The sequence below is a fragment of the Dermacentor andersoni genome, chromosome 1, assembly GCF_023375885.2.
Source record: "Dermacentor andersoni chromosome 1, qqDerAnde1_hic_scaffold, whole genome shotgun sequence".
Taxonomy (NCBI): Eukaryota; Metazoa; Arthropoda; class Arachnida; order Ixodida; family Ixodidae; genus Dermacentor; species Dermacentor andersoni.
Genome location: NC_092814.1, coordinates 199,443,065 through 199,464,254, shown reverse-complemented (window position 1 = coordinate 199,464,254; position 21,190 = coordinate 199,443,065). Strand labels below are relative to the sequence as shown.

Here is a 21,190-nt window from a genome sequence, read left to right as displayed (position 1 = left end):
AGACAGTCTAGGTTAGACTTAGTAGTTGTTGACCATAATAAAAAACGGTAACATAACCGGGAATGAACAAGTGCGTAGTATGTCTGCCTTTTCATCACAGACGGGATATGATATTGACATGTAGACTTGTCTTTTTCGGGTGAGCGCTTTTCACCGTCTAACAAATCTGCCCGCATATTTCAGAAGTTTCTCAAATGTTATCAATGGTTCTATCTGTTGTCTGTTATCACCGAAGCTTGTGTAATGTGATTGCATGTGCTACGCAAATTCCGTAGAACTTTCTGGAAGACACACAGGTACTAGCAATTACTCTGGAACCTTCTTTGACCCGTATAAAAGTCGATGCGCTTGACCAGCAGATCAGGTTTTCGACGATCGCCGCCGTCTTTGCTCATTGAGTGCAGCCTGTTTTTGAGGGCACAGGTTCGCCCAATAAAACGCTACTTTCGTCACTCACAGTTTTCCTGCTTTCTTCGACGTCACTACCACATGACAATATTTTACTTTATTTAAAATTCCAACAGCTTGCCCCAGGTCACTTCAGAGCTTGTCAACATAAGGCGTCCATGAAAAATTTTCTTGAAATATCACCCTCAAAAATCTGATAGAGATTGTTCGATGGTAACATTCTGGAATTTTAGATCCAGTTTTACAATCGGGTGGGGTTCCTCGCGGCCGGAAGAGTAAGTATTTCATTTTGCTGATGTTTAATTGGAGTCTATTAGATTGAAGCCATAAATCCAGACCTGTTAACCATTTGTTAGCTACATCAAATACCTCTCTTACGTCAGCATTCGTGTCATCTGCATATAAAATTAATTTCGTATTTTTGTTAATGTTTACAATATCATTAATGCATAATAAAAATAACGTCGGTCCAAGTAATCATCCCTGTGGTACACCAAATTTTACAAATCCTCTGTCAGAGTTTACGCCATTTATGCATGTAAATTGACCTCTCAAAGTTGAGTAGCTTTTTATCGAATACCAAGCTTTGCCACGTATTCCACAGAATGGCAATTTCGTTAAAAGCACATCGTGTTGGACACAGTCAAAAGCCTTTCAAGTCCAGAAATATTCTCAGTGTAACTATTTTCCTTTCAGTATTGTCTAGTATGTGCTCTTTTATTTCAAGAAGTGCACTTTCAGACAAGTTTTTTCTGAACCCAAATTATTCGGTTACTATTGTTTGTCATCAGAAAGTCTTTCATGTATTATGTTCTCCGCTATCTTTGTGATAGGAAGCACCAAGATTAGTGTGTAATAGTTCTTGTCTTTAACGGAACCACCTTTATGTATTATGGCCACAAGGGCTAGCTTCATTGTGTCTGGGAACACTGCGGTCTTCCTTTCATCTCGCGTTACATTTGCAGTTTTTTTTTTTTTTTTCGCTTAGCTGGAAAGTCGACCCTTGCATTACAATCTTGGTCGCTTTACATTCGAGTAAATGCAGTAATCATTTTTCACAGGAAAAAAACATTTTTGTTGCCTACTGTGTGTGTGTATACCATGCGTTCAACGTAATTTGTGCCAAAATTTAAGAATATCAAAGTGCCATGTAGCTGGACCAAACCAAGATAATGTTTGCTGTCGCTTGGAGCAAGTCGGGTCATATTTTTGTATATTGCCTAATTACATAATTAGTTATGAATTAATGAACTATCAACTAACATATTCAGCAATAAACGAGAAGAGAGGAGGTTAACGAAGGGGCCCAATTTTGATTAGTCATATCATAAAAAGCCAACAAACACTGACACCAAGGACAACATGGAGGATATTATTTGTGCTTAATAAATGAAATAAAGAATAAATTAATGAAAGTGGATGAAAACATCTTGCCCAAGATGTTTCTTCATCCACTTTCATTTCCATTAATTTATAGCTTATTTCATTTATTAAGCACAAGTAATATCCCCCATGTTGTCCTTGGTGTCGAGTGTTTGTTGGCTTGTTATGATATTCAGAGCAAGTGTCAATAAGGGAATTGTGGAAAATCCTGAAACATTCCTGATCAAGCTTTCTGTTGCTCAATATGTGCTATATAGTAAAAGTTATTTCCAAGCCTGAAAGAAGCCTGTGGTAAGTGCTGCACAACACACGTAACAACAAAAGTAGACAGAGCCAAAATTCACTCGGATTACAAAACACTGACTTGAATAGCTCACTGAAAAAATAGCAATATTAAAATGAAGAGGGATAAAGTACTAAAAATTCTTTGTTCCATGTGGCAATATGGTCATACGAGGGTTCTCTTGCATGTCACCTGTTGATATTTAATGGATTTAGAAAAGCTTCTAGTGGTGATGTATCACAGAATTCCAAAAGGCAACAACAGACCAGCATACTTAAAGGGACACTAAAAAAATAATTCTGTATTGCTAAATTGCCCTTCCACAATATCAAAACCACCACTTTTACCGCGAGAAGACGCTTGGTAAGCCAGAAAAAACACAAAAATTAAAGACAAGTCATTTTCTCATGTAATAATTGACCTATTATTTTGAAATGACCGCCTGCAGGGTTCTCAAACAATGCTTTATCCGTCTAAACTGATTTAATGTTTTGCTTTAGTGTCCCTTTAAAGCGGACAGCTGGGCTAGTGGAAAAATTGAAATTTCACGCATTTCCACTGCTTAAAAAAAGTTGGAAAACATAAGGACAGGTAGGACCAGGCAGGACCAGCATCGTACCTGTCCTTGTGTCTTTGCTCGTCTTTTTACTATTTCTTTTAAGTGCTGGAAATGCATGAAACAGAGTGCATTTGCATTCCTGCAAATTTTGTTCTAATTCTAGCAACGTCATTGCAAAGGGTCTTTGACTTTCAAGAGTGACACAAAATGGGTAGCAGTGTGTAGTACAGTAAAACGTTGTTAATGCATAGTTGGCGGGAAACGTGGATCAGATACACACTATAAGATGCACTAATTAACCGACAATGGCAAATGAACGGCTATAGACTTGCCAGCCAAAAAAGAAAAAAATTTAATTCTCACTCAAAAACACTCACAGTCAAGTTTTATTTGCGAGCAGGCAGCAAAAAATCTGCTTTTCACTTGCCACCAAAGTGGCCTTGCAGCAATGACAGCATCCTCAAAGTCGGCAAAGCCGCAAGCCAGTTTCTCGATCAGGCCCCACTTCTCTGCAAAAGCCCTCATGATGGTCAATGCACTAGCCACGTCAGATACGGAAGGGCCATCATCCACGTCATCATCCATGACAACGATGTGGAATCGCTAGAAGCTATGGGAGCAGCAAACATGTCATGGCTACCATGTTTTGACGTCATTATCAGTGGCGACTGCCATCCAGGAAGGGTCCATGTGCAGCAGTTTCACCATCTATGGTCTGCGCACAACATTTTGCCGATGCGACACTTGGACATGCCAAAAAATGAATACTACACATTAACCGTCAGCCAATATAGTGACAGGGCGAGATAATTATCGTGACTATATTTAAACCGGAATTACTTAAGCAGGTACACATCGTGGTTTTACTGTACTAGAGTAGTCACCTATGGGACTGCTATATATTGCCATACAACTATTTGGCAAATCTATCGGCTTTCATAGCGTGCAGTAATGCACTAACCTAATTATCAGAGGATGTAATTTTTTTTCTTTTTAACCTGTTCATTTGACAGCAACAACTCCAGTGGGAATAACCTCACACAGTCAGATCTCTCTCTCTCTCTCTCTATTAAAGAATCGCAGTGCAGCCAGTATCTTTGCACTAACCGAGAACTGGACCATGCTTCGTTTAGGCTCAACGGCTAATGGACCAAACCGGGCCAGGCCTGCATCTTTCGAGCCCGAGCTGGGTATGGGCCAGGTTTGAAACCACCTGTCTGGGTTCAGGTGGGCTAGCACATGCAATTTCTAGGCCTGGGCCGGGCCCCAGCCAGAAAATACGGCCTGTGTAGCTGTCAAGAGTGTTTTGGCTGCTGAAGCAAGAACCGCTGCAGAGAAGTAGGCTGTTGACAGGTGTTTAGTATGGTTAACTTCAAAACTATGATTGAATTGTTTGGGAAGGACTAAATGTACATTCCTTTCACCAGTGCTAATATGAAGAAGCCATCACAGAATAATAGTGAATTCCCACTCGGGAACACTTAGTGCTAAAAAAATTTTTTAAAACCAATCCAACAGCAATGAACCATGCATACAAAGCTGGACGAGGAGAAGAGCCGGAGGTATACTACATAAACCTGGTGAGGTTGGCTTGCGTGACTTCATTCCAGTTCACAAGTGGCATGGCAATGACGAGCGCATAAACCGAGCTGCATGGTGTGGCAGCAGCAGCTAGCAGGGCAGTGCACTATGTATAGATCATTCTAAACAGACTGGCAATTTGGGCAAGCAGATGGCAGGATGAATTTTTGACATGTTATCCTGTGAGCTCCACAATATACGAGTGGCAGTAGACCGATCAAAAAGGTGAAAAAACTGCTTAATGATGCTGGTTACATAACAATGGGCCAGTTCCAAAAAACAAGTGACAAGCATATGCATGCCTCTCTGACACATCAGTTGCCAGCACAAAAGAGAATCTAGCTATTCTGGCTCCCAATACAGCAGCAATACAGCTAAGGGGTCCCCGTACTCTGTATATAGGGACCTTCTGCGCGCTTAGCGCCCTGCTCAATGCATCGACCACACTGCCTATGCAGACTCTAGCATCTGAAGAGCCCACAAAGCATGGGCCACACGCGCGTTCATTTTTACAATCGGCTGCACCTAGGCCCAAACTAAAGCTCTCGCCTAAACAAAGTCTAAGCTGATTCTTTATGTACTATATTTTTCAAAAACTCCCAGACCAAATGCGCGCTGTTGAACTGCATGTAAAACCAGACGGCAGTGCTATGTTCGCTAGCACTGACCTACTTTTTGGGTGCATGAGCCCTTATACTATGGTACATATCAAAGAAGCCTGTAAATGCCAATACTATTAGGTCATTCCAATGCTGACTGCAAAACTGCCACATGGTTTAATGTCCAGTCTGAGCATAGGCCCTTTGTACTCGGCATTTTTGCAACAGATGATGCATGCAATTTCCAAGTAGTATGATTCTGAAATACAACAAATAGCATACATCTGTAATGCACATTCTAGTACGAAACTCCGACGGGGAGAACAGGAAGTTACTTGACATGGAGAGGACAATTCAGCTTTCTTATTGTGGTGACATACTGAAACATCAATGTGCACTACCAGTGCATTTATTCTTCAAGGCATGCTCTGGACAATGACATGGAAAGGCAGAAGAGTCTTTTTTGGCGTTGTTGTTGTTGTGTTCATACAATGGTATGTTTAGTTCACATCTTCCTCAGCCACACCTTCTTCAAGACTGTTTTTTATTTTCTGCAAAGAATAAAGACGTTTGTAAAGTAATATATGATAAGCTGCCACCCATTGTTCAAGAAGAGTGTTTCATGTGGTTACAGTTAATTCCCAGCAAGAAATGAGAACTTGTACGACACCTATTGCAATAACGACAGTGTGCAGAGCCGTTTTTTGAGCATCTGAAGAACTGGGTACAACCACCTTCAGAATTCAGCCCAACATGCAGAAAGCTAATAAATATTGGTTTGTGAATAGTAAAAATTTATCATAGAACAGAATACAATTATTTATAAAATACAAACTCAAAATATTAAACAGAATACTCTGTTAAAAAAGCACAGGAATGCAAGTATGGCAAAAGAGAAACAATTTGTCCTTCAGCACTACAAGCTGTTGTATGCTAGCCTATTAAACTAGTTGATTACATATGGGCACAAATTGAACACAATCAAAGGATTTGTGTGGTCATTACAAGGATAATGGAAGGGAAAGCTATGTGATAAAATGCATATAGAAATTAAGGTTGGTTACAAGTATGAGTACAAGCATTAGAATAAAAGTGACCTCGTACTATTCAGAAATGTAACTGATCATTAATACAACTCGATAGTACATCCTTTAAGTGATGCAAACCTGGTGATCCCTCTGCCAGAAGAAAACTTTACATCAATCAGGAGAATAAACAAAGAAGCAGCCCCCAAAAATTGCAGTGTGCTTGGCTAAGGTCGTTGCAACAAAGAACAAAATAGATGAACTGCACCATATGCAGGCCTAGTACTAGTTCTAGAGAGTACTAGAGAAAAGACAGCTTGAATCAATCATCTGGCCAAGCTGGCTTAAAGGCCAACTACAAAAATTTGAGTGTGGCTAAATTGGTTAAAAATGAGGAATACTATATACTACTGAAGCAATTTTGGCAAAGCTACCAGAGCAGGTAATTGTCAAATTTTCTTATTAGCAGCTTTTACTTAACACCAAAGCAGACAACATGTGAATAAGAATGTCGCTTGTGCAATTTATCAAAGAGCCGTGGACATCCATGAGCAGCCACGGGCAGCACCTAATCTTGGAGATCATGCAGAGGAGCCGTGCATTCAGAGTCGTGTGTCACTTCAGGCCAACGGTAAAGCCATCATTTTTTCCAGTTTTGGTATCGAAAACATTTACTTCTGTGAGCTTTTCATGATGCATCCATTTGTATTTCAAACTCAAAATTTTGCACAGAAGCTGCACTATATCTACACTATCTAAACTAGGCCTTTTACACGGGCCAAAATTTCTTCACAGTTTGCCTTGAACACTGGGTACCTAGAATACAATCGCCACAGATAGGTCTTTTCACAGCAACCACACTCCAATAATCTTAGTAATGTTGTATATTCAGATCTAACTGAATATCAAATTATCAAAAGTGAATGTCAGTTCAAAATGGAGGTATGTGGCTTGTATTCAACATCCCAGATATTCACAACATTATTTCTGTTTCTTATCGCATATCTTCGTGGTCAATGCCACAAACACCATTGTTTTGCTGCCATTTTACTAGGCAATGCACTTGTTACCTCACCACAGACCTGAGTTGGCTCAAAGCTAAACTGGAACAGCGGGCCAAAGAGGTAATGAATGATAAGAGCAATGTTATTATTACACTAATTTTTCAATAATCAGCCAATATTTTTTCTGTTCAACAGAAGATGAAGTGGCATTGGCTCTGGTGAAGGCATGTGTAGATCTTTTGAAAATTCGACCATGTTTCTATAATTGTAACTACCTGAAAAACGATTGAAAGTAATGATTGTTGAAGCACCTGCAATGAAACTGCACTGCTTTAGTTTTTAGTTACGAAAGCTTTGTGGCGATGCTAATTTTTGGCCAATTTTATTTTTTACAAATCACCTTTGGTGACTTTTGTAATATTCAAGTTGAGGCTAGGAACTGGGAAAAAAAAAGCTTGACTGTTCAAAAATAACTTGGGAGGACTGTAATGATCAACCATGTTTTTTAGAAAGAAACGACTGACTGACTGACTGTTGACCAAAATGTCTGGCATGTTTAGAATGGAATGAGCCTACTTATGTTTGTGTTAAAGACCACACTCCTTTTGAAGCTGTCACTTGTTAATTCAAAGCTTCTATTTTATGCTAATGATGTCGGTCCAGAAAATTAAGTTTGCTAAGTGTACTATATTTTTTTGCTATGAAAAGGGCGTGCTCGATGAGCACTTTGCAAAAGCATTTTCCTTTGAAAACATGACAGATCAGTTCAATTCTATAAACATATGTGAAATTGCCAAACACAAATAATCAAAACTAAACAATGATGTGCAAATAACTTGCAGAAGCACAGCAAGGCATGTTACTGTTGAAAGACCAGCAGGACTACGAGGTTAACTTTTAACTGTCACACCAGAATGCCTCATGGGAATTGCAAGAGATATGAAAGAATGTAAATCTTCAATACACTAAGTTACTCCCAAAAATTCCTAAGCACTGAAATATATGAAATATATATTATTGTCTACAGAAAATATACCTGTGGAATTGCATAGTCGCAAACTACATCTAGCATTCGGATACACATAATGCCAGACCCATGAGTTGTTCCACAGTGAAAAGCTTTGAATAAATTTAGGCTGTCTTCAGCATGCAAAGAAATGTTTGTGTTCTAAAAACTTTTGCATCTTACCAGCTGTACAAGTTTGCTTTTGAAAAACATCATCACGGCAGGTGACTTTGGAAACAGTAAGCTAACAGCTTCTTTCCTTCTATGATTCTTAAACACAGCATATCATTTATGGCGTCTAGTGTGTTGAACAATCATTGCAGCTTTATTTACGCATTCTGCTGTTAAAATTTCTCTTAAATATGACGATAACAATAGTTACATTGTTGCTTACGGTGATAGTGCACAGGCAGAAGCAATATTTATTTAAGCTTCTTTAGCCTGCCTTACTATAACGGATGTATTCTCCACAACTCTTGCGTAAAAGTGTGTCAAACAACTTTGTAAAATCAAATTCTGGGAACTAAATTCATTTTCTTCACCACAACCAAACATCCCAGAATAGAATTTCATTAACCAAACTTCAAGCACCAACAAAATATGCTTTATCATAGACAGCAGATGTCACTAAATTACAGCAAACCATTTCTAAGAGCACCTTCTGCGTGCTGGATTCTGTTGCACTGCATTACCTCCACCAGTCTGATGATGAGTGTGCCGTGGAAAGGGCTCGATCTGCAATTTTTGCTGCAACTCAGACAGGGGTTCCTCCCAGTGCTTCTCATAGTAGACACACATGAGGTTCTTAGCACTGAATCCTACACGCAGGGCCCAAGGCAGATGAACATTGATGTAGTCTCGGCGTTGTCTAATAAAGTAGAAAAGACATTTTACTAAATCAGCTTCTGGAATGTCAAATATCCATGACAAGTACCTGCTGATAATGTTATAACACAAATTCTTAAGAAAAAAAAAGAACAAATTAACACACAGTAGAGAGTAAGTATGCAATGTTATAAGCACAGTTGCATGTCATCAAACTGTTTTGCACATTTGTTTATTAACTGCTTCTGTGTCAAATGCCAAACAAAGATGGCCAAATGATTTTTAGAAACCTCAGTTGACAACATTTTGTTTTTTTTACCATCTAAGAAAGACTACATTTGCTTCTGCTTGCGCTGTCCCATGGATTGTGTGCTGCCATCCACCAAAAGCACGACTAAGCACAGAGACAAAACTAGGCTCGTCCATGGCGTTGCTAGAAAATGCAAAATACCGCTGATGAGCTGAGCTCATCCTTGGCCGTTTTCACCAGAAGTGCGTGGACAAACCCCGCTTTGTCCAAAGCATGGAGGAGGTTAATTACTTAAACCTCAACTTTCAGACACCATATGAAAATTACTGACAATAAGAACACATGCACCAAACAGTCACCATGGAAAAACACAGAAATGTAATACCACAATCATGCCAGCAATTATTTGCACGGATCTTTAACAGAAAAAGAATAACAAATGCTGCAGCACTCTTGTCTCTTCCACAGTGACATTCAGGAATCTATTTCAAGAATAACAAAATCAACAGAAACAAGTCTGTCTGCCATTACAAAATGAAGATAAAACATTATTACTTTAAGCTAAAGGAATTGTAAATGCCCAAGAGGCACACCTGGTAGCTACAGATACTCTTAAGAGGAAGCTTTAGCTCGGGCCAAACTCCGACGCGGCCTATTCAAATACATGTAAAACGCAAAAACGTTTTTCTGAAATAACCCCTGGACCGATTTTAATGAAATTTGTTGCATTTGAGAGAGAAAGTTAAATTCTAGTGACTGTTGGAAGCGGAATTTTGATTTAGGGCCTCAATATTGTTGAAACGATTTTCAAATATTCGACCATTTGAAAAAAATAGAAGCATGAAGTTTACAAGTTCATAGCTCTGCATCAAGAAATGATATCGCGGTTCTGTAAACGGCATCCATTAGATCATTCAAATCGGACAAATTCAATAGGTCATTTTACATCTTACGTGAATTTGTTACGTTGGTTACAAGGGTTTTGCAAAAGTTATATTTCCCTATTATTAATTTTTTTTATATTCATGTGTAACATATCAATTTTGTCCGCTTTAAATGTACTATTAGATACAATTCACAGAATTGTATTATCATTTTTCGTTGTGAAGTTACAGAGTTGTTAACTTGATAGTTTCGTTTTTTGAAAACTTATGATTTTTGCCAATATTTAATAAAAAATTGACGACCTAACTCAAAAATTCGAGACCAACGGTCACTAGATTTTATGTTTTCCTTTTAAATGCAACAAACCTCGTCAAATTTGGTGCGGTGGTTACCGAAAAAAACGAATTCTCCTTTTACATGTATTTAGATTGGAGCCCCCGAGCTAAAGCTTCCTCTTAAGAGGAAGCTTTAGCTCGGGTGCTCCTATCTAATTACATGTATGTATGGAAACATGTTCTCGTCAACCACTGTGCCAAATTTGACGAGGTTTGTTGCATCTAAAACAAAAACTTAAAATCTAGTGACTGTTGGTTTCGAAGTTTTGATTCAGGTCGTCAATATTTTATTAAATATTGGCAAAAATTGCAAATTTTCAGAAAATGAAATTTTTCAAGTTTACAACTCTAACTCAGCAATGAAAAACAATATCACAATTATGTGAATTGAATCTAATAGTACATCTAAAGCAGACAAAATTGATATTTTACACATGAATCTAAAAAAATTTAATAATATGGAAATACAGCCTTTGCAGAACCCTTGTACACAACGTAACGAATTCATGTAAGATATAAATTGACATATTGAATTTGTCCGCTTTGATATAAATGAATGCCATTTACAGAACTACAATATCTGTTCTTGATGCACAGCTAGTAATTTGTAAACTTCATGTTTCTATTTATTTTTTTTAACTTAAGGATTTTTGAAAATTCTTTTTAACAAAATTCAGGCCCTAGCTTGAAATTCCGCTTCCAACAGCCACTAGAATTTACCTTTATCTTTCAAATGCAACAAATTCCATTATTATCAGTCCAGGGGTTATCTTAGAAAATCGTTTCTGCATTTTATATGTATTTCAATAGGCTGCATAGGAGTTGGGCCCGAGCTAAAGCTTCCTCTTAAGAGTAGTGAAATTGTTATGGAATAACTACACAAAGAAGCATTGCTACAAAGCTAGCTAACTTTAATCACATGCTCTTGTCATGGGAAAAATAAAATGCTTGCTGGACACACAAAGGTCTGAAAGAATGCTTTTTCACGTAATTAAGTTGCCCTACACAGGACAGCCGACCTCCTGCTCATGGCACCGTTTAGCTGAGGGTAGGTTTGCAAGCAATGAAGATATAGTGTAGAAATGATGGTGTCAAGCACAGTGGTGCCAGCTTGAGTGCTCTTACTTTTTTTCCACTTCTATGGCAACGTCTGCCATAATGCGCAAGTCAAACAAGATGTGTAGGTAAGTGCACTTGCAGAGTTTCACATATTGCCTAACGAGCCTCACATATGCTCAAAACATAAGGCTGCAGGAACAGCTAGAAAACAGCAACTCAACTGCCACAGATACCAGAGCTAAATTAAAGGAACATTAATAAGCAACACTAAATTAGCTTAAACCAGCAAGCTTTACTTTCAAAATTGCATTTGTTTCTGCCAAATAAATGCAAATGCGGCCAAACTTCAATACATATTTTAAGTTTTACACACAAGCTAGAGCTCTGGGTTTTCAATGTAGCATCATGAATTTCAAAGTATTTTTGCATAATTCTGGCATCCTACAAAGAATAAGTTCATGAAAACCTGCTAGGCTCTGTCTTTGACTTCTGCAAATCAGAATGCCATTTTCCTTATAAAAAAGGACAATTAGGATAACTAGTCCTAAGCATACATTCAAAATTCATGACGCCACAGGATGCTGGTGCGGGAACTTCAAAAGTAGCCAAAGTTATCGCATATCTTTCTTTTCTGCTTTCTTTTCTTTTTTTTCCTTACCATACCTCCACTCATAGCATAGGTATTCATAGGTATTCCTAAAGTGCAATGGCAAGTATCACCAGGTTTTGTTAAACAAATCATTTTTTCCTTCGTTCTACTAATACCTAAATTTCAGTCTACACACACTCCAAATATATTTTGCAAAAGCTGTTTGCAACATCAGTAACTAAGTGGTACTGTTAAGACTTTTCAGGAATGTCGTTTTGTGTTGTGTGAAATGCGCAAAGGAAATCAAATATGCAACAGCACCTTATGCCATCAGAGAAAATGCACTCAAGAAAGCATGCCATGAACATAATAGGTGTTGGGCATGGTGTAAATTTACCAGAGAGAACAGGTCTGAATGTGACAGTACCTAAAATATCCCAAAGTAAGCCAACAAAAGCCTTTGCAGTTTTAATCACTAGAGTACACATTATACATGTTAAACAACTTTATGCAAGCAGCATGCAGAGCACAGAGGTGTAATGCAACCTTTTTGATCAATGCTTAAGGGTGAAATCAACACGAAGATTCAATTCCTTTTTGTACTTCATCAGTGGTTGAGTGTTGGGCTAGTTGGTGCTGCAAATCTGTTTTCCCAGTGCATTAGGCATGGACAACAGAATGGGCACAAACAGAGCTGTATTTGTTCATTCAGGTGTGCCTGTCTTATTTGCTGGGAAAAGACAGATTTGTCAGCGGTCCAAGTGACACTCTGACTATATTACCAGGATCCGCTGCTTGTGAATAGTGAATAATAAACGACTCACTGCATTATATAAGCCAAGGATATGTCATTGAAACAGCCTTGAAAAAATTGAAACAGTACAAATGAAGAGAGCACTAAACATTGCATTACTTTGGCTTCAGACGCATTGCTCCAAAAAGTCCACCAGTTGAGCACATGGGCAGCTTAGTGTGGATAGCTTCAACCCATTTGACAGTCACTTCACCCAGCATGTGGATTGGCATTTCAAGGATTGCGTGGATCAGATCATGCACCTCGCGATACCTCTGAGCCACATAAGCCAACTCGGCGTCATCAACAAACTGCACAGGAAGCCTAGAGTCAGGTGTCACATTCTGCAAGGGAAAAAAAATTTCCATTGAGAAACAAAAAGCAAGCAACTACCATGGTCATCTCTGCCAGAGACAATACAGAACGCAAGGCAATCATAGGCATGAGCTGTGCAGCTTACTCTGTGCATATTCCCGTGCTGCTATGCATTATTTTTAAACATGGAGCAATACCTTGGTGGATATGCGACAAGAATAAAAGCATAATAGCACTGCTAAGATTAATCTTGTGTTAAATTGTTTCAAACTTGAAGTGTGACCAAGCATCCTTCATTCAGCTTCATTCAGTCACACACGTCTGAATGAGGCTGCCCCCATTCAGACACACATATGAATAGGGGTGATGTAAATACAGTTACAGCATCTTGTTTATCTTATCTTAGTGAAATGTAATGTTTTGCTTTTGTAGCAATCTGCATGGTTCCGACATTCATCAGCACTGCACTGGCAGACAACGATTAAAATGGGTTCAAGTGTAATAATTTTCAAAAAGGCAAGATGTTATGGAAATGGACCTGTGCACACTTCTAACAGCAAAAATGTGCTGTGCTGCAGTTTTTTAGTTGAACACTTTTTTAACACTTTTTAGTTGAACGTAAATGAGCAGGAGTCAATATGTTTTCATGTCAGCTTAATTTTGTTCTTTATACCTTAATTACACCCGAGATGTACTAAGGTCCATTCAAAGTGTTTGCTCAATATTTTTCTTTTTTCCCTGATTATTTATGAAAAGTAACTGTTTGTATCATGCAGGGGATTGTTTACTTTATGTCATTTTAACATATAACATTTTAGCTGATAACTGTGGGCTCAGAGTTTGCAGTGTCGAGTGGCACAATTTCCAGAACGCTTACAAAATTTGACATGTCAAAGTGATACCATATTGCCCTTTTTATTTCATACAGAAATAAATCCCAAATTACAAAATCTGCGTTAAGAAATAGGAGGGTGCGGCAAGAGAAAGAAAAGAGGGGAGTGGGGTGAGGGGCATACCGAACAGCCAGTCCGAGTGCCGGGAAGCCTAGTGACACCACTGAAGGATTTCATCCTTTTCACCCATGGTCAGGAGCTACACTCTTTGTGCATTTGCAATTGTTTTCTGTGTGCCTGTTCCTTAATGTGTAGTCTTAGAAATAAGTTGTACTCGGAAAAGTGCAAGGCATGCATATAAAAAAAATATGTCAGCAGCAGGACCTATGCCCCAGCAAAGGTCTGAACCATGCACTCAATTTGTTACTCTATAAAATGAACACAATTTTTTTTACATAAATTATCTGCAGTGTCTAATTTACACTGCATAGTTTACATTCATGACATTAACATTCTGATTAAGGATAAATGCTAGGACTTAATTGCTGTCTAACTGTAATTAGGATCTAGTCAATATTGATGAAAGGTGTGAGAATAACAGATTAATATTCACATGAATAAACCTGGCTCTGTTATAATTTCTAGCCCTCAAAGTACTCCCAATCCATTTATACAGCAATATTAACACAAATGACAGTGCCATATTCTTTGGCACTGAAGCAGACAGACACCTGCAGTTGAACTTGCATGTTGTCTTACATGGCCAGCAGCATTTGCTTAAAATACTAGGCCTTACTTTAATTGCAAAATCCTTTTGTCGCTTTATTACGACTTGCTCCAGTCAGATTATCTGCATCTTAATAAGGTGACAGACCCTATCCATTTATACTTAGTTCAACCCATATAAAAACAAAAAAAAAAATACATGTAAATAAATACCATGACCTTTCGTTTTAAAACAGTGTCAAAAAACAGACAGACAAGAGCACAGAATCAGTGCTGGGTTCTGTGCTCTTCCTTGTCGGTGTGTTTTTTGTCACTGCTTAATATGAATGACCCATACCAACTAGGTCACACCCAAACCCTTCTAAACCATTACCTTTAGCAACATTATGTCTAACGTATCTGCAATATATTGGTTCAACAACTTGAACATTTTGTTGGGGATTCCTGTAAGTTTATGAATGAAAAGCTCTAGAGCAGAGCAGTCAGTTTCCACACAATACATCCACTTGCCTTGCATCCTGAAAACTTCTATCAAAGCCTGAACTATGAGAATTTAACTGGCACCTGTTTTATTATAGATATTGTAGGTTCCACCAAGTATACTTAAAATAAGTATACTCATATTTGTTGAATACATCATTGCTTTTTTATTCACACTTATTATGTCATGTAGTTTCTTATGGTATGTTCAAATTTGTGTTTACTGACGTGCATGTCAGTTGTACTTATAGGTTTTGTACAGTGGAGTTTGCCAGCGACTCATACACCATCTGCCAAAACACAGGGAAGGTGGGCTCCCATTTGCCTCATGCAAAGGAACGCAAACATGTCACTTTGCGAGGCACAGTGCAATTTCAAAACTTTTTTTTTCTTTTTTCTCTTTTAGGGAAGAGAATAGTGACATATTCGGGCAGAATATGAGCCCTCACAAATATGGTGAGCTAGGACAAAGGAAAGCGCACGTGCCAAGATGTTGCAGGCTGGTTCGAGGTTTGAAGTTTATTATCACATCAAAAAGATACACAAGTGTCTTACTATATGTTACAGGAGGAGGTCCCAAATTGAAAATTGTCTGGGGCCTCCTATCGGTACGACATTGGCAGGCGAGTCTAAATGTAGTTGGTGTACAATTGATTAAAAAAGATATAAAAAAACAAGCAATCTGAAAAAATAGTGCAGTAAGCACAGGATTAAGTATATCAGTAAGAAATCGACATTCTTTTTGGTCTGCCACCAATACGAAAACTTGCTACCATCAAACACTGCATGTTTCCTGCCAATAGTTGTAAATTTGGCTTCCTATGAATCTGCTAGTGTTTGGAGGCCATTCTTAAGAATTTAGGCCAACACAGCCATGCAGAGCACCTCACTATGTGCACCAAGCAAAAAAATCCAAGGACACCTAAGCACTTCTTATAAGTTGTGAATGCGAAAGCATTGATGTCCAATTGAACACCACTGAGCGGTCCTTTGAGTTTTGCACTGAGAGTAATGTTTTTTAGTTTTGCTATCAAGTTTTGCAAATGGTGCAGGTAATTTTTCTTTTGTACAGTTTCTATGTTAGTATGTTGGCTGTAGACTGGAATGATTTAGACAATATTGCCGACAAATCACGGACGCCGCAGCCACCAACATGCTGCGTTACGAGAGACCGAGGAAGCAGCAGTGGCCACCAAGACCAGCAGGCGCAGGCAGCAGGTAAGCCGAGTGGGGGTGAGAGAAAGATACGGACCACACGCCGGCCACTGAGCACAAGAAGACGGCACCCGGACATGCGCGTCACACAAATGTCTTGCTGCCGACAACCCGTCTCACCCTGCGGCAATGCGACGACGTATCTGCCCCATCGAGGCAAGCTGGTGAAGTGGCGTCATGGCAATGCCTTCTCCCCTTACACAACACGTGGTGTGTTATTGCGGCAACAGGTGTTCTGTTTCACCCGCTCCGCTCCGTCAAAGTGCGTAGGTGACATAGCGTTGCACCCAATGGGAATTTAGCTGCCGTTTTTGCTGCTACAACCATTTGCTTTTTTTAGCTCAATGGGCAATTTGATGCCCTTGCATCAAAACAAAACATGGTTCTGTAAGCCAAGGGCTGAGGGGGGGGGGGAGGGGGGTATTCTATAGGTGTCCACCTAGTGGACATGTCCATTTCATCTGCTGCTGAAATGCTAATTGGCTGGGGGCACCAGTCTCCTTTTGACGTGTACCCAAGCCCAGCCATTCAGAACTTGAGCAGCAGGTGAAATGGAACTGTTGACTAGATGGACATCTACAGAATACACCCCCCCCCCCCCAACCCCTGGTGTGCAACCTCAAGGTATTTCGGGAGGCAAAATACGTCCTTATCCTAAGCGTGAAACTGCTATGCACACAAGTCAACATAACATGCCGTTTTAATTCTGTGAGATCACATAGCAGCTCACTTTATTCTTTAGAACCATATGTTTCATTTTTATGCTCGCACCATACCACAACCACAGCGATTTCTTGCTTCCGCAGCTGAAGTATTGGTTGAAACAATGAGCTGAACGGATGAAAAATTATCATTAATTGACATGTGCATAAATTATGGGCAGGCCACTAACAAAACTGTGCAATTTCCATTCATGACGAATTTGTTCCTAGTGCCTGCTTGCTAAAAATTATAAGCATTAATGCAATTGAAGCATCTAATTATATGCACATTGGCAATGTGTACAGAAGAAGTTCAAAGGCAGGCATGGGCAAAAATTTTACCTGGAAAGTGTGTTGTGTGACCTGCTACACTGTGACAAGTAAGCAATCACGTAAGCGAAAGGCTTCCTGAAGGGTGTTGGAAGCATGGTAATGCACAAAGACAATATGAATACAGTGCAACATTCAGCTAACCTGCATAGCAAAAATTTATAGTGTGAGCAACTTTGGGAAGGGATTAAGACAAAAGTTAAAGTGCTTGTAGAATCACAAGGCAGATACAGTAATGCGCTGTCCCCGCATGCACTTGCCATGCAATGGCTGTCATTGCTGTTTGTGCTTGATATTTTAGTTTCCACTTCAAGCATGTTGGTGAGACAGTATGCCCCACTCATGCATTGAAAAAAAAAAATAGTCAAGTGCAAAAATCTAGAGACCCTGGCATATGCAAAAAAAAAAATTCTTCTAGCACAGCCGTGCAACGTAAAATTGCATAAAAGCATAGCACTGGTCAAGCAGGCACACATGGGCAGTACACTTGATTTCAGCCTTTATGCCTAGGCTGAGAAGAAAAAAGAAATTTAGTGGCAACTCTGGTCCTTAAACTTTTGCAGTAGACTGTACATATGTGGAGAGCAACCATGCATTAGAATCCCCAGTGCACCTAACTCTCGCCACCTAACTCTCTAAGAGAGAAATGTTACATGCAGTATGTCGAAGAGGGACAGCACGGTTAATCCATTGCTTTCGCTTGGACAAAGAGAGTGGGAAAGGGCCGGGAAGAGGGTACCAAGTAGCACATCGGCAGGCCCGGATGGTATTCCAATTATGCTAATAAATAAATTGGGCGCAAAATCTAAGAAAGCATTAAGGGAGGTGGTGAGCAAAATGTTCATGGCTAGTAAAGTACCTGACGAATGGAGGCTAAGTAGGATGAGAATGATATATAAGGGAAAGGGGGACAAAGCTGACATAAATAACTACTGGCCTATAACAGTGACGTCAGTGGTTTACAGGATGGTTATGCAGATTATAAAGGACAGACTGCAGGCATGGGTAGATAACGAGGGGGTTCTTGGAGAGCTACAAAATGGGTTCCGGAAGCATAGGAGGCTAGAAGACAATCTGTTCTCACTGACAGTGCATTGAAATAGCTGAAAAGGAACACAGACCCCTATGGCTGGCTTTTTTGGATATCAAGGGAGCCTATGACAGTGTATTTCAAGAGGGCTTGTGGGGCATTTTGGAAACTTTGAGTGCAAGATGGAGTAACCAATTTCTTAAAAGATATCTATAAATGTAACCGGGTGATTATACAATGGGAAAAGCAGGTTTCGGAGCCTGTAATGATTCGGCGAGGGCTTAGGCAGGGGTGTCCATTGCTGTTTATGTTTATGCTGTACCTACAAGGATTAGAGGCCAAAATACAGCAAAGCAGACTCGGCTTCAACCTATCATTTTTCAAGCAAGGAAAATTGATTGAACAGTCATTACCAGGACTGATGTACGCAGATGATATTGTATTAATGGCTGACAATACAGACGATCTGCAGGGATTGATGGACATATGTGGTACAGAAGGAGACAGATTAGGCTTGAAGTTTAGCAAAGAAAAATCAGCAGTCATGATCTTTAATGATAACACTTGCGGCGAGCATAGGATACAGGAGGCCTTGCTTGAGATAGTCGATAAGTACAAGTACCTTGGGGTGTGGATAAATAATGGAATTGAGTATCTGACAGAGTACGAAAAATATTTAACGACTAAAGGTAACAGAAGTGCAGCAATTATGAATAGTAGGGCACTGTGGAACTACAATAGGTACGAGGTGGTACAAGAGATATGGAAAGGGGTAATGGTTCCGGGCCTGACTTTTGCCAATGCAGTTCTATGTATGAGAGCAGAGACCCGGGCACAGTTGGAAACTAGGCAATGTGGTGTGGGTAGGTTCGCTCTGGGAGCACATGGCAGGACACCAAATCCTGGGGTGCAGGGGGATTTGGAATGGTCTTCTTTCGAGGGCAGAGAGGCTAGTAGCAAGATAGCATTTGAGGAGAGATTGAGAAAAATGGGGGAAATGTGGTAGGTTAGGAAGGTTTCCAGTTACTTAAACACGAGGAATGTTGACACAAGGTGGAGGAAACGAACCAGAAAATTGTCAAGCAAATACTTGGGCAGCAGTGGGGGGACAGGTAAGAAATCATCTGTCAAGAAAAAGGTTAAGGAGACAGATATGTGGAAAACAGAGATGCAAACCAAAGCAGCATTAGAGACATACAAGACGTTTAAGCAAGAAATAGCCAAATAAAATATTTACGATTACTCTAAGGGAGGCTCATTGTTGTGTTTGAGGCCAGGACAGGTGTACTATGGACTAAAACGTACCGAGCCAGATACCAGGAGATAGACTTGTTGTGCGGGGCGTGTGGAGAGGAGGAGGAAACGGCTGAACACTTGATACTTTTTGGTGAACGACTTTACCCTGCAGTTGAATGTAACAGGGAACTATTCAAAGGTTTGGGTTTTAAGGTCAGTGAAGGTAAAATAGACTTTGGACAGGTAGAAATGACTAAACGGGGGCTATCTGATTGGTGGATAATATCAACGCAAAAGTAAAGGAGTAAATACATAGGTATGCGTGCATATAGTACCATTCAAGGCTAGGTGGCGTGCACCGCCGCCCGATTCAAAGGGTTGAGCCTCATTCATCCATCCATCCATCCATCCATCCATCCATCCATTTATACTGCCGCCTAACCATTGTACGGAGCGCATGCACTGTTAGATACACGCCTAACTGCTACCATCTGAAAAGTTTTGACCTCTCTCTCTCTCTCTCTCTCTCTTTTTCTTCTTTTTTTTTTTCTTTGACCACGATTTCCTTTTGCTTAAACATTCGACGCCTTACACTTTAATCGAACGCATGGTGAAACGTAGATTGAAATATTTGCGTGTTCTTTATATTCTGCCCCACCACACTAATTTGCATACCGGTTGCACAGGTTACACCAGCAGCTTGCGCCAACGGGACATAATTCTCGTATTTCCGCAGCTGTTTTCATTCTGAAAACACTACCAAATGGAAGAATACCAGTACCCACGTTGTCATGCAGGAACCGATAGTATGTGTAGCCGAAAGTGTAATCAGGAAGGCGGCTAAGGTAGTCCAAATCCACCGTGCGAGTGTTGATTCTCGGCCGGTCTCTGCGAGAGATCAGTGTTAACAGTTGGCGCACTGCCTCTAGTGTTAACGTTCAACAACAGCAAACCTTACCTTAATATCTGTCGGCCTTCCTCGTCATAAGACATAATTCTGTGCAAATTCCGGAAAGCGTACGCTCCTGTTATTTCTCCAAAGACGGCCACCATGTCTGCAAGGACCAGCAAGTAATTTTATAAGATGCGCAGGTAATCTTGCAGTAAATTACAAAATATCTGCACTTACCATCCCTAAATGGGTCCGTTAAAGCGGCAAGCGCAGAACCGACTGATATGAGAGCCTTCTGAGCCAAAGTTGTTGGTATGTGGCCGGGATACAAGGGACCTTGTTCATGTGCGTCTGTACGGTAGAAAAAAAATCGCCAGTGCAGCTGACTACAGCACGCTTCCTTTGTGCTTCAAATATAATGAGAGCAACGTATGAAACTTCCATGTGCTGCCTGACTATCGTTCTGCGACTTACTACCATGGTCTTGCACCTCTCCGTTGTTTCCTTGCGCGAGAGACCGGCCAGTCACTAAAAAGGAATTGTAAGCATGCCTTCGTCCAAGCAGACGTGGCAAGCTGCAAGCGGCACGTTTCATAGTTTTACTCTGCCAAAGCACCACAGCTGTGATGGTAAGTTATATAAGGAAACACTGCACAATCAAACACACGGGTGTAGCCGAGGGACCATAGAGAAAGGAGGGACTTTCCACGCACGCTGCGTCACAAAACCAAAACCAAAACACCGTGATGTTGATGTCACTGGAACGCTGCCCCTTGATCGTGGTTCTAATCCTCCAGCACGCGCACATCCCCATCTGCGAGCATTCTGGTACTACTGTAAAATATTAT

The 21,190-nt window shown here is 40.1% G+C and overlaps 1 protein-coding gene and 1 pseudogene across 2 annotated transcripts; one reads left to right on the top strand and one right to left on the bottom strand.

Moving 5' to 3' along the window:
* Positions 1-5,156: 5,156 nt before the first annotated feature.
* Positions 5,157-21,073, bottom strand: Coq4 (Coenzyme Q4). 2 transcript variants are annotated; one of them, XM_050194889.3, is made up of 7 exons: positions 20,817-21,073; positions 20,580-20,693; positions 20,409-20,505; positions 20,236-20,338; positions 12,705-12,928; positions 8,507-8,716; positions 5,157-5,364 (listed from the first exon to the last, which is right to left on the bottom strand). In XM_050194889.3, the coding sequence occupies exons 1-7, from the start codon at positions 20,935-20,937 to the stop codon at positions 5,358-5,360; spliced, it is 876 nt and encodes a 291-aa protein (XP_050050846.1). In that variant the 5' UTR covers positions 20,938-21,073; the 3' UTR covers positions 5,157-5,357. The 2 variants fall into 2 exon arrangements, with proteins under 2 accessions (XP_050050846.1, XP_050050847.1); XM_050194890.3 differs by having other exon boundaries at positions 8,541-8,716; positions 20,817-21,071.
* On the top strand, positions 18,673-20,229 carry LOC126547057 (uncharacterized; annotated as a pseudogene).
* Positions 21,074-21,190: the final 117 nt, after the last annotated feature.

Bases quoted from the DNA above. Each gene is read 5' to 3' on its own strand.
- Coq4 (XM_050194889.3), bottom strand. From the start codon at position 20,937: ATGAAACGTGCCGCTTGCAGCTTGCCACGTCTGCTTGGACGAAGGCAT. The intron at 20,339-20,408 runs GTAAGGTTTGCT...GATCTCTCGCAG, and splicing joins GAAGGCCGACAGATATTAAG to AGACCGGCCGAGAATCAACA. The intron at 12,929-20,235 runs GTGGGTACTGGT...TTTCCCTTGCAG, and splicing joins ATCGGTTCCTGCATGACAAC to AATGTGACACCTGACTCTAG.